This window comes from Lethenteron reissneri, chromosome 29 (assembly GCF_015708825.2).
Source record: "Lethenteron reissneri isolate LAM-NWPU_2019-01 chromosome 29, ASM1570882v1, whole genome shotgun sequence".
Classification (NCBI taxonomy): Eukaryota; Metazoa; Chordata; class Hyperoartia; order Petromyzontiformes; family Petromyzontidae; genus Lethenteron; species Lethenteron reissneri.
This window is the reverse complement of record NC_083807.1, coordinates 8,818,027-8,833,044: the sequence shown is the minus strand read 5'-3', so window position 1 is coordinate 8,833,044 and position 15,018 is coordinate 8,818,027. Positions and strand designations below refer to the sequence as shown.

Sequence of the window (15,018 nt, the reverse complement as noted above, 5' to 3'; positions counted from 1 at the left end):
AATTTGTGGCAAGTCAATGATGGTTGTAATGGATAGACTGGCCTATTCTACAGGCACGTAGAATTTCTACCACTCAGGGCCACCGAAGCAGACGAGAGCTGCCCCAATTGTTGTTGGAGAAGCGATGCAATTTTTGACTTTGCTTTCTTAGTTATACATTGCAGTGAATGGAACATTCATTAAACTTGATTATCATCAATTGCATTCGTGGTTGTTCTCTCAACAACAACAACAAAACAGCCACAGTGAAATCGTGCCAAGATCACTCATCAATAGCACGCTCTTGCAGTACAAGCCCACGCAATCTGAGAAACATTGTCTCCACAGATTGGGCCAGACACAGAAGTAACTTGGGGCGGGGGGGGGGGCACGATGGGTGGATAGGTGAGTAGGCAGTTAAAGATATGGAGCCAATTAAACAATTAGCTGTTATTTTGTACGTTCATAACATTTCCTCGGCTGTGCGAACTGATCTGTATGACATATCATTACTGTAATATGAAAATGCTACTTGGAGGCACACCACCGTAGCCCCTTCTCGTGCCATCACTGGGACGAGCTTGCCTGACGTGCATTACATTACTATGAGTTTAATGTGCACATGGGGAAACGTACACGCGGATACAAAAACAACCAAGCTCACACAGATGTGCACCATACAATTGCACAATGAGGTATCCGTGCAGCCTCAACTCTCACCTCCACGGCCCCCTACACTCGAGTGCTTTCACCTCCATTCACGAGGTGGGGGACCCCTACTGCCCCCAGCTAACTCGTGGTGCGCAGTGCAAGCCTCAATATACGTCGACGCAGCTCAGATTACAGACGGGGGATTTAAACCCCCACCAAAAAATACTCAACGGGCGGTGCTCCGCTCTGTGTAGCCACGAACCGGGATTCCAGAGGTGAAACGAGTTTTCTATTTAAAGAAACGGCAACCGCCACGTGACTTACGGATCGATCAAAATTACTTTAATGTTAAAGTGAAATAGAACCCGATGGGTTTTTTGTGTGTTTCGGCTTACGTCTTCCAGTTAGTCGGTGGAGCAAAGGGGAGATGGGGGGGGTGACTGGCAACAGGACCGCTGCACTGAACACATTGAGAGTTGCAAATCTATTGGGGGCGACGAAGCAAAACATTTCTGTTCATAAACTCCCAGTGAGATGATCGAAGAGATGTAGACGAGAGCGAGACGAAAATGCAAGCTAAAATAGATTTGTTGTGAAATAAGTGCGATGTGATGAGAGTGGACCTTATCAGCCCGTTTTAAATGCATTAGCAGTTTGGATTTAAACTGATATTTGATGCACCTCTATGGTTTCCCAATGAGCACGCGGCCACTTGGGGCCCTAAGAATATGCTTAGTTTGCTTAAGCCTCGCCCCAACACTGATTGAACAACGCTGCTCGAAGTCTTTAAGTGATTTACCGAACCATACAAACGTAGCCTATCTCACACCTGTATTGGTGGACGCGTGTGTGCATATGTACACACGTGTGTGCGCTTGCACGCGCATGCTTACGTGCATGCTTGCGTGTGTGTCTGCGTGTGCATGTGTGCGTGCGCGTGCATGCACGCGTGTATGTGTGCGTGCGCGCGTGTGTTTGCATACGTGCGTGTGCGCAGGGCCTCCCTGTGGAGCTCGTGCGTGGTGCTGCCACTGCTCGCTCTCACCTGGATGTCGGCCGTGCTGGCTATCACCGACCGCCGCTCGCCGCTCTTTCAGATCCTCTTCGCCGTCTTCGACTCGCTGCAGGGCTTCGTCATCGTCATTGTGCACTGCGTGCTTCGGAAGGAGGTGTGCAACCGCACTCCGGGTCGTGCAGCAGTGTCGCCATCAGCTTCGGCCCTAGGATCATCATCAGCATCATCTACACCATCTGCATCATCTACACCATCTGCATCATCTGCATCATCATCATGGTCAACAAAATCAGTGTCTTGTCACTGTCATCATCAGCATCATAACATTAACGTCATATCATCATCACCGTGACCAGCATCAGCACCATGATCAGTTGCAATATCAGCAGAATCACTATCATCATAATTGTCTTGTTCATCAATCTCATGAATTATACTAATTTGCTGCTGTACATTATTTAAGCTCTATTCAGTCAAGTCAAAGTGTTTCCCTGTTCAAACAAACAATCGGGCAATGGAGGTGGTCGTGGTGATGCTATTGGACATTCCTCAATTAAATGACCAGAGCCTGAATCTCCATAAGAACTACCACAAATGAGTACTCACTTTATCGACCCCAGAGGGATGATGAGCCAAGTGAATTCCCATTGCAAGTTGAACACTCTAACTGCAGCTCCACCTGGCCAGATTACATAAACTATGTTATATACTTTTTTTTATCTCTATATGTGTATGATATATGGTTCCCGATTGTGCCATTTGTAGCACATGCTAATTTGTACCATCAATGAATGCAATAATATATATTCCTATAAATAATTCATACGGTGACATAATTACAATTTTCCTTTGTAGTTTTTTGGCAGCCTAGTTTGGAGCTCTTTGGAGAAGCTCGCTGTATTATGCTGAAAGGAGTTTGGTTGAAAATGCCCGTTTCATCTCGTTTTGCAAATACAGTTTACAGCAGGAGGGGATTTAACCACAATACAGACACACGGCATAAACATTGGAGCTGCTGGGCATTGCATGCCTGCTAATTGTATTTTAAATAAATTCACAGCACACCATCAAAGGTTGCCAATATGAAGGAACTGCATTGTGTGCACTTGAATGCCCAATCATCTCAGCGCGCCTCACATCAGCAGACCTCACCACATTCATTAGTGCCCAGCTTCAGTTTTATTTTCTTTAAGCCCAGGGCACCCCCGAATGACAGCTGTCCCTGCATGTCACACGGTGATGGAAATACTGGCATGCAAGTGGGCATTAGTCTATCAATAGGGGGGCAATGAGAAAGACTGAACGATAAAACATTAAAAGTTAAAGTAATCTAGCCGTCAAACTTGATTTGGCGCTTTCGTGACTGCAGGAATTACTCTTTGATTATTTCGGTAGAGTCACGTAGAAAAGAGAAAATAATAAATTAAATAATCAAATATATTGAATACAAAATGTAATAATAGCATACGCTATGCTATTATTTTATTTATTATTTTCTCTTTCTACGTGACTTTACCGAAAGAAACAAAGAGTAATCTAGCCGTGTTGAACTCATTTATCTCTCTTGTAGATTTGCAGTGATGAATGCATGCTTTTAAAGCAGCATCACCATTGTCATCAATTGAAGCCCACTTAGCTTTTTTTTTCGATTTAAAGCTTAGCTGTTCATGAATAGCATGATTGAGTACGGCACAGCACAAAGCCGTGTACGCTTTAGTAATTGTATGCAGGTGCACATTTGCAAATAATCCTGCAAATTAAGTACATTGTACTGCAGTAACTGAACACGAATTCAATCTCAGGATCTCAACATCAAAAGATAGTTGCGGCCAATGTTGTGCATTGTGCCGCAGCTTACCGGCACCTCATTCATTGTTAGATGCCACAACTCTGACACAACTAAGGCCTTCCCCCTGATTGCTGCCCTCTAAGCACCCACTCAGTCCCTGTCTTGGCAAGCTGCCCTCCCCCATACTGGACACATGCTCCATCGATCGCAACCTCCTCTCCTGATTTTGTCTGCAATGCTTTTTTTCCCCACACTCTATTCCGAACTTCCAAGTTTCTCACCTGATATTCTGCGACGATATTCCAAGCATCCTCCACAGCTTTCTCCATTCAAAGGCCAGAAACATTATTTTTAGTTTCAATAATGTTCAGCCTTCTAACCAACGCTCGTAAAGTCACTTGCAGAATAAAATGTAAGGCACAAATAATGAGGGCCAGCTCCTGCGCTCGTGACCATTCCAACTTTCAAAGTAGTTATTTATCTGCCATTTAAAAAAGGTATTTAAAATGAATAGGGTTATATAGTTTCATACATAGGTTTTCACGGCCAATATGATTCATAGGGTTTCACAATAATTATAATATGAGATCGTTTAAATGTCACTTCCAGCTGTAGCACTTGGCTACCTGACAAAGTAAAAAAAAACGTGCTAATGGATTTAGTTTCTCAGCAAATGGACGTGTTGGAAAGCAAGCACAATTCGCAAGCAATGTGGCTTGCTGTTGAACATGCTGGTTGCTGAAAAACAGAATTCATTGCCACATGTAACCAAAATGACAACTTGATTAGTTTGGCTTTGTTTGGTGGTGGACATCCCAACATGATCTAGCCAAAAATCTACATTTTAAATATACGTGATTATTTAATAGATTTTGCATTCCGTTTTATATATATATCTTCACCTCTTAATTAATTTCTGTTCCATGTCATCTCCTATACCAATGGGATTCAATAATTATAAACCGTATCACGCGTAAACGTTCACAATTATATCTACGGCACAAAAATGCAAAAAACACATGCTATATAATAATAATAATAAATCAACTGTAGCATTCGTTTAAAAACAACATTCTCATCGGAAAATGCTGTACGAAACCCCACATCCAAAAAAAGATTAAATAGATTTTGTAAATGGGAGTCAGTACTTTTTTTCTGCAGATTTTTAATTTCTGTCAAATATTTGCCCATGGAATCAGTTTCGAGCAAGTGCACAGAACAGGCTTTTTCCAAATTCAGGTCCCTGGGTAAAACAAACCAGGTGGCAAGGCAAACGCATGAGTGACCTAACACGCTCTTACTATGCAGATTGCCAAAGCGAGATGGTGTGACTCTTTAAGCACCTGTCAAGGCTACATACGTAAGCCTGCTTAGCGATATAATTTTAATAGATAATATGGCAGGGCTTACTCTTAATCACTGCCGTGTAAATCTCCCCCTGCTTCTTGTTGGACAAAAGAGGGGAAAGGAGTCAACATCTGTGAATTGTAACTATGTTGAGCTAACCTTTTTGTTACGTTAAATTTTCTCATTGTCATATAGCACGCAACTAATTTATGTTTTAATTAACTTTAGAAATCCATCTGAGGGGCGATGTAGCGGAGCATTTGAGATACAATAGAAATGTCATAATTTAAAATCTCACTTTGGGGTCGATCCAGCCTTGCATTCCTCCAGGGTCAATAACGTGAGCACCACATCAACATGGGAGTTTGAGAGTGGTTATTCTGTGGATAGACTGGCCTCCGTCTTAGGAAAATGTGTATTTTCTGCCACTGGCTCTGGCCCACGAATGGAAATGAGCACCACCGCTCGTTCGAGCAGGCAGATACTTTGACTTGACTTGTACTGCATTGTAACGTAAATGCAAATTACGAGTACAGTACTGTGCACAATAATATTCTGGTAAATGCTAGTCTCACACGATTAATGTCTGCAGGTGCAAGATGCCCTTAAATGCAGATTGGGTGACACACAGGACCATGTGAATGGAGATTCAAGTGGGTCCTTTCCCAATGGCCATGTCCAGATCATGGTAACTGTTATTTAGACGTAACACATTTTCAAGCTATTTTGAATGCACGGAGTTTTGTTTTTGGTTTTGCTATTCATCACTCTAAAGAAGTACGAGTAACACTCATTCTTGAATCTTGTATAAGATAGCAACTGTCCTTGAGGACGATCACAATATAAAATGCAACATCACCAATGCTTTTCCAAACAAACAATAAAAGCCATGCACCGTAAATACTTGCAGCAGCTGGGTGGCGCAGTTGCCAGAGCACTCGACTCAATCGGAGAGAGGTGCATTTTCAATGCCCTGGTCAGGTGTCAACTCAGCCCATCAACTTTAAATTAGGCCATGCAATAAGATGACAGTGGTTGTCCTATGGAGAGACTGGCCCCCACCATGGGAATATGGAATTACCACCCCTGGCTCGGGCCATCAACGGAGATAAGCACCGCCCCAATGCTTGTTTTGAGCAGGGAGACACTTTGACTGTAATTATGTTAAACAATTGCATATATGAGGGCACCCGATATAGAAAGCCCTATACGTAATGCGATGGTTACATTGTTAACAGGCTATACTAGATTCAGTGTTCATGTAAAGTAAGCATGTTAATTGATGCATACGAAACACTTTCACGCATTACACTTCTTAATGTTTAGCAACACAGTAAAGTTGTTATTGTCGCAGCTAATCGCATTCACACATTTGCTCTGGCAATTTTTCTTTTCAGTCTGATTTTGAAAAGGATGTTGATATGGCCTGCAGATCAGGTACGTGTGAAAAGAACACACACACACTGTAACAAATATGCAGAGATAGGATATCCACACTGACAAAATAATAATAAAAAATACGTAGCAAAAGTGGCATGTGAGTGCTTAAATAACACATAACGAATAAATGCAAATTATCTGCATCATGCCTGAAATAAAATCACATTTAAGCCATAAATAGGGAGGGTGGCAGAGAGTGACCCGCAGTGGTTAGAGCATTGCATAAATCCTGGCCACTAAATACATCAGTGGCAAATAATATCTGAACTGGTTCTGGATCTCCACCCATCTGCACAATCTCTCATGATTAACATGATGTTGGAACTCATTCATTCATGAAAGGATTGACAAAAGGCTGCACATTATTGTTCCATCAACCAATACGTGGCTTTCAGATCCTTTGTATTATATTAGCATTTGTTTAAACATAGAAATCCTAGACCAGTTTGAACTTCTCAACTGGATGTGACCTGTGAAATAAACTTCTCAAGCTTTTGCATCCTTTAAACGAATTCCATTGACAAAACGATGATTCAAAATAGTAAAAGTACATGTTATATTATTGAAATGCTGAAAAGGGCATCTCACCTATGCACTTATTCCTTTATTACGCTCGCCGCTAAGATGCAGCCGTTAAACGGAAATCTCGCGAGAGACTTCACCGTGACATTTAATCGCAGATCTCTAAAACACGCATGCTGATCTTAAGCGTTCATAGCGTACAGACGCGTGCAGACTGATGTAGCCTAATTGCATGCAGTTCTCCACAAAGACATCAACACCTGCCGGAGGTCCGCCAAAGGGCCCCTCACGAGGGCGACGGTGCGGGAGGAGGAAATCCTCGACAAGAAGGACTTCCAGGCCATCCCCGGTGGGCCTGCCATTCCCATGGGCTGCGCCATCCCAGACATCCAGCTGCAGGGACCCTCTGGCTACCTGTCCCCCATAGGCATGGCGCCCATCCTGGGCACCGAGCAGCCACCCTGGAGCATCGAGGGGGACGGCGGCGGGCGGCCGCTCAGCGGCCTCTACGAGGGCGGAGATCTGATGACGCCGCTGCAGCCACAGCAGCAGCAGCAGCCGGTGGCGGCTGTCGAGCTGTCGAGCGCCGAGAAGCGCGCCCTCGAGAGTGACTATGTGGTCCTGCCACGGAGCTCGGTCACCTTCAAAGACCAGGAGGTGATGGGCATGGGCGTCGGCCTCATGGGCCAGGGCACTTTGAGCCGCATGGGGCTCGTCATGGGCATGGACCAGGGCATGGCGCTGGGTGTGGGAGGCCCAGACATGGAGCAGTACGGAATGGCTGGGCTGGAGCAGCCACTGCAGATGCAGCACCAGCAGCAGCAACACCAGTATCAGAATGTGCCCTTGGAGTCAAGGCCAATGGCCAAGCATTACAGTTTGACCAAAGTGAGCAAGGAGGCAATGATGGGAGGCACCCCGCGCAGCGAGACCAGCTCAACCGTGTCCATCAGCTCCTTAGAGGTAACAGCAAATTGCTAAGTGATTTTAAATATTACATGCATTCAAAATGGGATCGAGCAAATAACTTGGAAGTTCGGTTATTTTTATCTGTAAGGACGACGGAGAAGTTGCATTTTTGTTACCTTGACAATCATGCGATATTTATCTAGAGGGTTCTGCTAAGGAGGTTTATCCAAGTTGCTTTTGAATAGATTTTGCATGTATCAAGAATGACAGCCCAGAGAAAACTAACACACACGAGGGGATAATACTTAAAATCCCCTAGAGTTGGATCAGCAACCTACTTGATATACTGCAGTGCACTGATCATCTGATAACCTTTTCTGATGGGTGTCATGCGATTGCGTGAAATGCCATCCCCTCGTATAGTGAAGTGGCCACAGGCATGCATTTAACAATTAAGTAAATATTATATTTGTGCTGAATAATTGTGATGAACTGTGATGACATTTTAGACATGGCGTTCATTTAATCTTCTTGTTACCTTTTTGTTGTTTCAGAGACGAAAGTCCAGATATTCAGAATTAGATGTGGAGGTAATACAAGCCTTCAATTCATTTATATACTATTTATGCATTTGTACACATATATATAGTGTGAGAAACTCATGTACCATTTGAAATTATTTACCATGACTGTCAGAACAGCACCAGCATATTGTCCATTTTAAGAAGCATTTTAACGTTCACAAACGAACAGTCATGTTCAGTGTGAGCGGTCCAGATATTGCTGTATAGTATTACTCATGTCGTTTTAAGCAAAACCTCGGCTGGTGTGACCGGCAGAATGTTGTTATGAATGCTGTCATTCCAACCCACCCCACACGCATTCAGACAATTTTAAAGATGTTCCTTTTATTTAACTGTCTTACGTTGGCGAGGTTTACATTTCCATCTGGGTTTTCCCCCCTCTTTTTTTGCCAGAAGATTATGCGCACTCGCAAGAGACACCAAGAAATGTTCCAGGAGCTCAATCAGAAGTTCCAGACTTACGAGAAAGGACGGGAGTCCCCTACTGTAGATATTGCAGTAAGCGACCCACTTAAATTCCAACTGCCGCACGTGAAATTTTATTCACCTATAAAATTAGTTGGCTGTGCCGCCTTGCATCGTTACAGTTATCACATAATGAAATAACTACGAGGATTCGTGTGAAATGGACAAGTAGTGCATGCTTATAATGCACACATAAAACGTAAAATTGTTCCCATGTTCATCCTCACTGGCAGACGGATGCCAGGGTTGAAAATCCCACCGTCTGTCACGTGACAAAAAAATATATAACTCCGCATGACGACCACTGTTGTGTCAATGGGAAATTCCACAGTGCTATGACAGAGACCTATCTGTCTGCGCAACCACTATTGACATCCTTACCAATTGGTGCAGCCTCACCAGGGTGGTGACCATTTTGCCATTCCTAGAGTTATGCTTGGCTGAGTGGAATCTGCTCGAGAGGTAAATGTGTGATCTCCGTACAAGCCATGCTATGGCCCAACATGTATATTGGCAAGATGAGAAAAACTGTAGTGTAATTTAAAATCTCATGGAATTGTTTTAAATTACAATTGTAAATTGTGTAACTCATTATGTTCACCTTTTACACACATATGACAGCCCTGTCTAGTGTCTTATTCAATTTAATAATTCAATGGCTTCGAGTTGAATTCCTAGGAGAGCCAATTTAAGTGCAGGCTTGCAATTTATACTCTGGCTTGATTTTATTTGTTTACATTGTCATACGTTCACTCTATAAGAAAAAAAAACAGCCAATAAACAATGCAGTCCACCGTAGCACTGACGATGTATTAGTTACAGATAGTTACTGGACAGAAGTATTAGCTGTGGTACAAGGCAGATGATGACGTACATCATCATGGGACCTCCTTTACCAGTACCAAAATATAAGAATAGGTTTTTCCCCTTTTGGCGTTCTCTGGTCTAGCACCGTTTGAAACGAGACTCAAAAGAAAGATGTCTCTGGTGTGGACCAATCAGTTTCAAGGACAATGCATATATTATCAGATTGCGTTTTTTGTTTGCATTCTGACCACAAGTATTGTGGTTAATGCAGACATGATTCCTTGTAAAAAGGTTTCAGTTTTGTTGCCAGGAAAAGGGGAAAACCTATTCTTAGATGACGTACATCGTTGAAGACTGCCACGCTCATCAAGGCGTATCGCGGCAGTCTGAGGATGATGCTGCATTTTACAAACGATTAAGCTTCTGCCAGCAGTACTTCCCCATTCACGACTTTATCAAAAGCTCGCACTATTTTTTGCCTCAGGTGCTGTACAGCTTTAAATCCATAGTTTTGTTTCTCTGCGTCCTACTTTGGATCGTTTCTGTCAGCCGTTAATTTTATCCATCAGTTGCAATCATCCCGATGTGTGCATGCTCTTCTCTTAGTGTGATGCCCAGGAATTATGTTTCTGCTGCATTTGGTTTGCTTTAAATGGTTAAGCACGCATACTTGCACATCACATGATCCGATAGTATCTTGTTATTTGTAAAAAAACATCTTCAAGCACACAGTTGCTATGTTACGGTGTAAATTTTACATAATCATTCATAATCAACGTTTTTGGGTTGCGAAAGCCTACGTGTTAAACAGTAAATTTTACAGTCAAAAATATGGAGTATAGGGATGAAAAATCACATTTCTCCGTTATGGGTTTTTATTGCTTGATGATCACAGATAACATCTCATGAGCAATCTAACTATGGATAACTAGCTCGTGAATATTAGGTCAAAAATCATTATGAAAATAACTTCATCCGTCAATCCAGAAATTGAGTGCCTGACACAAATGGAATGTCATAAACTTCCACTCCTGGATGTCTTTGCATAGCAGTCTACAGAGTTAAATACGAGTACCACTGTAGAGTGGTGAGACTAGTCCCTGCCAGAGAATTGCCACTAATGGCTCAGGGACAATGCAGATGAGCCTCTCCAAATATAACTTTTGAGCATGACAGCAAAGAGATATATATTTTTGGTATTTAGTTTATTATCCTTCCCCCGCACTTCTGATTAGCGTGGTTGGCTACGTACGGCGCGAAATAAGTTCAACATACATACATACATCTTATATTAATAAAGGTCTTGGCCCAAACCGTTGCCTATTACATTTCAAATTTCCCTTTTAAGGGCAGTTATTGCCAAATGTGTTCAGTTGCTGCTCTTTGAGCTTGCGTACCACTGGCAGCGCAGTATTTTCACCACCACCGTTGTTGTTTTGTGCAATTCTCGTTGTGCCTTCTTTAGTGCCAAGAGAAGCAGACCCCGAGCAAGACGTCATGGGATTGCATCCGGAGGGCTAGCCCCACCCAGCAAACCTGGGGCAAAAAGGAGGCCTACGGAGAGGCCCATCAACGGGTAGAACTCAAAAACATTGAGTGGGAGAAACCAGGGGCCACCATTCCACTGGGGGGTCACGAAAGCGACATACAAACCGAAGTGTGACCGCGCGTTCTTCTGCAACGCCGTGGACACCGGGCCTTGTGACGAGGGGGGGTGGGGGAGTGGGGGGAGTGGCGGGTGGGCGCTGCTTGGCTCGGTCGGGACGGGGGAAGCCCACCAACCATCACCTTGCTGCTTGAAGTCGAGCTTTAGGACAATCGGCTGAATGGAAAATAAAGAAAAAAATTAAACCTTATCTCCATCCACCTAACTTTTGTCAAACTTGTTGACGGACTTATATTTGCTTGATATCCAAGCATGTTTCAAAACAGACCTTTAAGACGACATTTTTTTTAATGTCATAGCCTGTTATATGTATAAACCTATTTATATCATATAAAAAGCTGGACCTATACATTTCCATCTCGATAAACTGCAGATGTTTTTGTTTCTTTCTCATGAACACTTTGATGTGATTTACGTTACGAAAAACGTTCCCACTTTTCACATTTGCATAGACGCAATGGATAATCACCATTACTGTTGGATTGTGTTTCTTTGTAGAAGATTTACTGGGTTGACTATTTTGTGGAATGTAGTATTTCTATAAAAAAAGTTCTCAGTCCATTAAAAGTTTCATTTTGATATAAAAAAAAATGTTGATACACACAGTCTAGAGACTTTATGAAATGGGAAAAAAATGATGTTTATGTAGATTATTCCAAAATATTCATGTATATTTCTGTAACACATATTTGAAAGATTACATAACTTAGGTTAATAAATTTTTATAAAAAATGGTTGTTTGTGCTCGTTCCACCCACACTTTGTTCACTATAAGATTGTAAATCAAACTAGTGTATTCATTTAAAGAGATGCAGTAACTCTTTGTTGAACTTGGAACTTTTATTCCTCAAGCGAAAATCTTCGGTCAAAAAAATGAAAAAAATATGACGGTGTACATGAATGCAAACATTTTCCCGCTTGCTGCAACACGTAATTTATACATGTGGTTTATTTGTGTCTCAATATTTATTATGATCTGCAACATTGATTAAAACACGATCGGTCTACTGTCTCAAATAATCGGTCACATAAATCCAGTCATTGATGCCGAATTTTCATGCTGTCAATTACTTGTCCATGGCTTATTCTTCAATGTGTTTATCTACATTAGCACTCTTTGAAAGTGTCTGTGACCACAGTTGCTATGAAGAGTATAAGATGTTTTGTTATATTCGTCCTTTTTTAAATTGACAGATCGCCATAAATTTGTAACTGAAGATGAATTCACATGGTGAATCGATTAATAATGTATAAAAGTTATTTAAAAAAACAGTTTTATTTGTCACAAGTAAAGCGTTTTTGTTATTGCAAACGTTAATGGAAGGCAGCAGCTATGCTGGAACGCACACACACATTGACGACCAAGCCTGAATAACAAAATCATATCGATTCCTACAACTATAATGAATGTTAAAAAAGATCATTGTACATGCACGTATGTGAGCGTGTGTTTGTGTATGTATGTGCACACAGGTGAACAATGGAACAGTGGTTAGTGTACTACTGCACTACGAACCCAGAAACCTGTTTTAAATTCTCAGACACAGCCAGCATCAGGGGCGAGTGATATCAAAACTGGTCCTGGACACCCCCAAGATAAAGGAGTCGCTGGTAAAGAATCAGAACATTAGCACGGAGGAGATAAAGGTGGCAAGGCATTGTGCTGGCCAAACCATCCCCTCGTGCACCATTTCGGCCTTAATAAGTGTTCGCTAACAGCATTTATCCCAACAGTTTCTAAATGCTATGGTGGTACATGTGTCTATGAATGTGTGCGCACATGTCTCACGTACGTGTTCGTGCGTGTATGCGTGTCTGCACCTGTGCGCGTGCTGTGCTGTGCACTTGCCATGCCACTTATCGTGACTGACTAAGACCTTCATTGCAGTCTGTGGGCATCAACAATCAATGCCTCCACTTCCAATGAATGCCTGAGCTCCCGACTGACAGCACCGACACAGCGCACGGTGCAAAGATTGGCATACACAGGTCTTTATTAAGGGTAATGTTTTCGGCACAATTGCTTGCAAGGCTGACATCTATTAAATTTTGTAATCAGGAAACATGGTCACTTAAAACAAATTGTTGAAAAGCCAGCAGTACATAAGACTGCATTCTCATTTCAACGAATGTCGATTTCTGTAAACGTGAAACGGCTTGGTGAGGTGAAGCGATGTTTACGTGGAACATAACCACACGCATAGTTGCCAAAATGCGCCACACTGCTGATGGGCTGGGCTCGTGCGGCACCGTTAGCACTGCGCAGTTTTTTTTTATTTGCTTGGCCCTGTAATGTCCACAAAATGATCAATCGGAGAGTAATATCCATCATTATCGATATAAGGGTACATGCTAACATTTGTTTCGCTACTTCAGCAACAAAAAACAATCGGCACGCACTCATATCAGCAATTGCAAGAAGTAGAGCGTCATAGGTTTTTGTGAACCATGCAAAGATGGTGAAGTTTATCATATTCCCATTGGGACTATCTGGAAAGATACAATTCTTAGTAATTTCCACCATATATACTCTCCACAATTTACAATAAGAAGCACTATTGCAAGTAACATCTTTTTTCGGAAAACATAAAAATTGTTAATGTGTGTACAGTAATACATTACATTTATAATATAGAGCCCTTTTGTTAATCCACTGCTGGATGAAGGCTTACAGACACCGTGTTGATCATGGTGATGTATTGGCCATACTTGACCACGTTGATCGGTGTGGGCTGGTGAAGGGGATCCATGATCAGTTCAGATATCACTCACTCGCGTTACTTATATAGAGTACAGAATAATTAGTTTAAAAAGGCAAATTAATGTTTAATAATTGATTTAACTAAAACAGTTACTTTTGTTCAGCAAAATCTACCCAGTGACGAGTTTGAGACAGCTGAATGTAGAGGTATTAAGTAGGCGTTTAATGATGTATTGGTTCAATCACAATCGACTAGTACGCTCATGATATATGCATCAAATTGCACGTGTAAAAGGAATTATTTGCGATTTTTGTAAACGAGTTGCTGATGTCACCGGTTGCTGCGAACAAAAAATTATACAATTGAGTCAAAAAGGACAGTGCCAACGGAACGACAAAAAAAACCTTTAATTAATTGGTTCTTGATTCGGATCGCAACAATTCAAATATTGTAGCTGTATCGATTTGGGAATTGGCAGAATCGTGTGTTCAGGAAAATATGTCAAAGTGGGGGGGGGGGGGGGGGGATAATGATTCATATTCTTGAATTATTCAGGCGTCCATGACTACTTTGGTCAGTCGGGGCAGTAGACACTACAGACGGTTTCAGGGCTGTCAAAATTTGGGAATGCCTTTGTGTGAGATTTGACCGGATACGTTTCACGCATATTTTTGCCAGTGAGGTTCAGAGTGTTGACCGTGGCAGACGCCCGTCAGTGTGGGTGGCGGCCGTCTGCTGGGTGTGTGTGACAGGGCCCTACATTGCGCGTGTTACACACGCAATATCCCTTGTAGTTCGGGACGCCAGTAGCTGACTGGTCTCGATAGAGGATATATGTGTTTAATTTTCTTTTGTATCGCTTCGAAATAAAAAGGGAAAAAAATGGACTCATTTGCTTTTCAAATCAAATTGTGCTTTTACTACTTCTGCAAAAGACATTACAAAAGTATATGAAACGGTCTTTACCGTGTAAGTAGATGTCATTGCTGCATTGAACCTTCTCACTGCTTTGAATATAACTTTGTTGGGAAACGTAGATCACATACCCTATTCAAAAGGTCCCAATAAGAACCCAAATACACGTTAGATATATTTACTTCGGTTAGGCCACAATGGTCTCCACCACCTGAGATACATTAAAT

At 42.1% G+C, this 15,018-nt stretch overlaps 1 protein-coding gene across 10 annotated transcripts in view; it reads left to right on the top strand.

Annotated features, from left to right (window-relative positions):
* LOC133349224 (adhesion G protein-coupled receptor B1-like) overlaps positions 1–14,763 on the top strand; it is a 143,857-nt gene extending 129,094 nt beyond the window's left edge. For 4 of the 10 annotated variants that reach the window (XM_061562544.1, XM_061562535.1, XM_061562539.1 and 1 more), the window contains 7 exons: positions 1,628–1,799; positions 5,374–5,469; positions 6,179–6,218; positions 6,982–7,706; positions 8,207–8,242; positions 8,630–8,734; positions 10,974–14,763. In XM_061562544.1, the coding sequence (XP_061418528.1) occupies positions 1,628–1,799; positions 5,374–5,469; positions 6,179–6,218; positions 6,982–7,706; positions 8,207–8,242; positions 8,630–8,734; positions 10,974–11,171 (1,372 nt within the window). In that variant the 3' untranslated portion in view covers positions 11,172–14,763. The remainder of the gene's footprint in view (positions 1–1,627; positions 1,800–5,373; positions 5,470–6,178; positions 6,219–6,981; positions 7,707–8,206; positions 8,243–8,629; positions 8,735–10,973) is intronic. The other 6 variants (XM_061562542.1, XM_061562537.1, XM_061562543.1 and 3 more) reach the window with 6 other exon arrangements.
* The last annotated feature ends 255 nt before the right edge of the window (positions 14,764–15,018 follow it).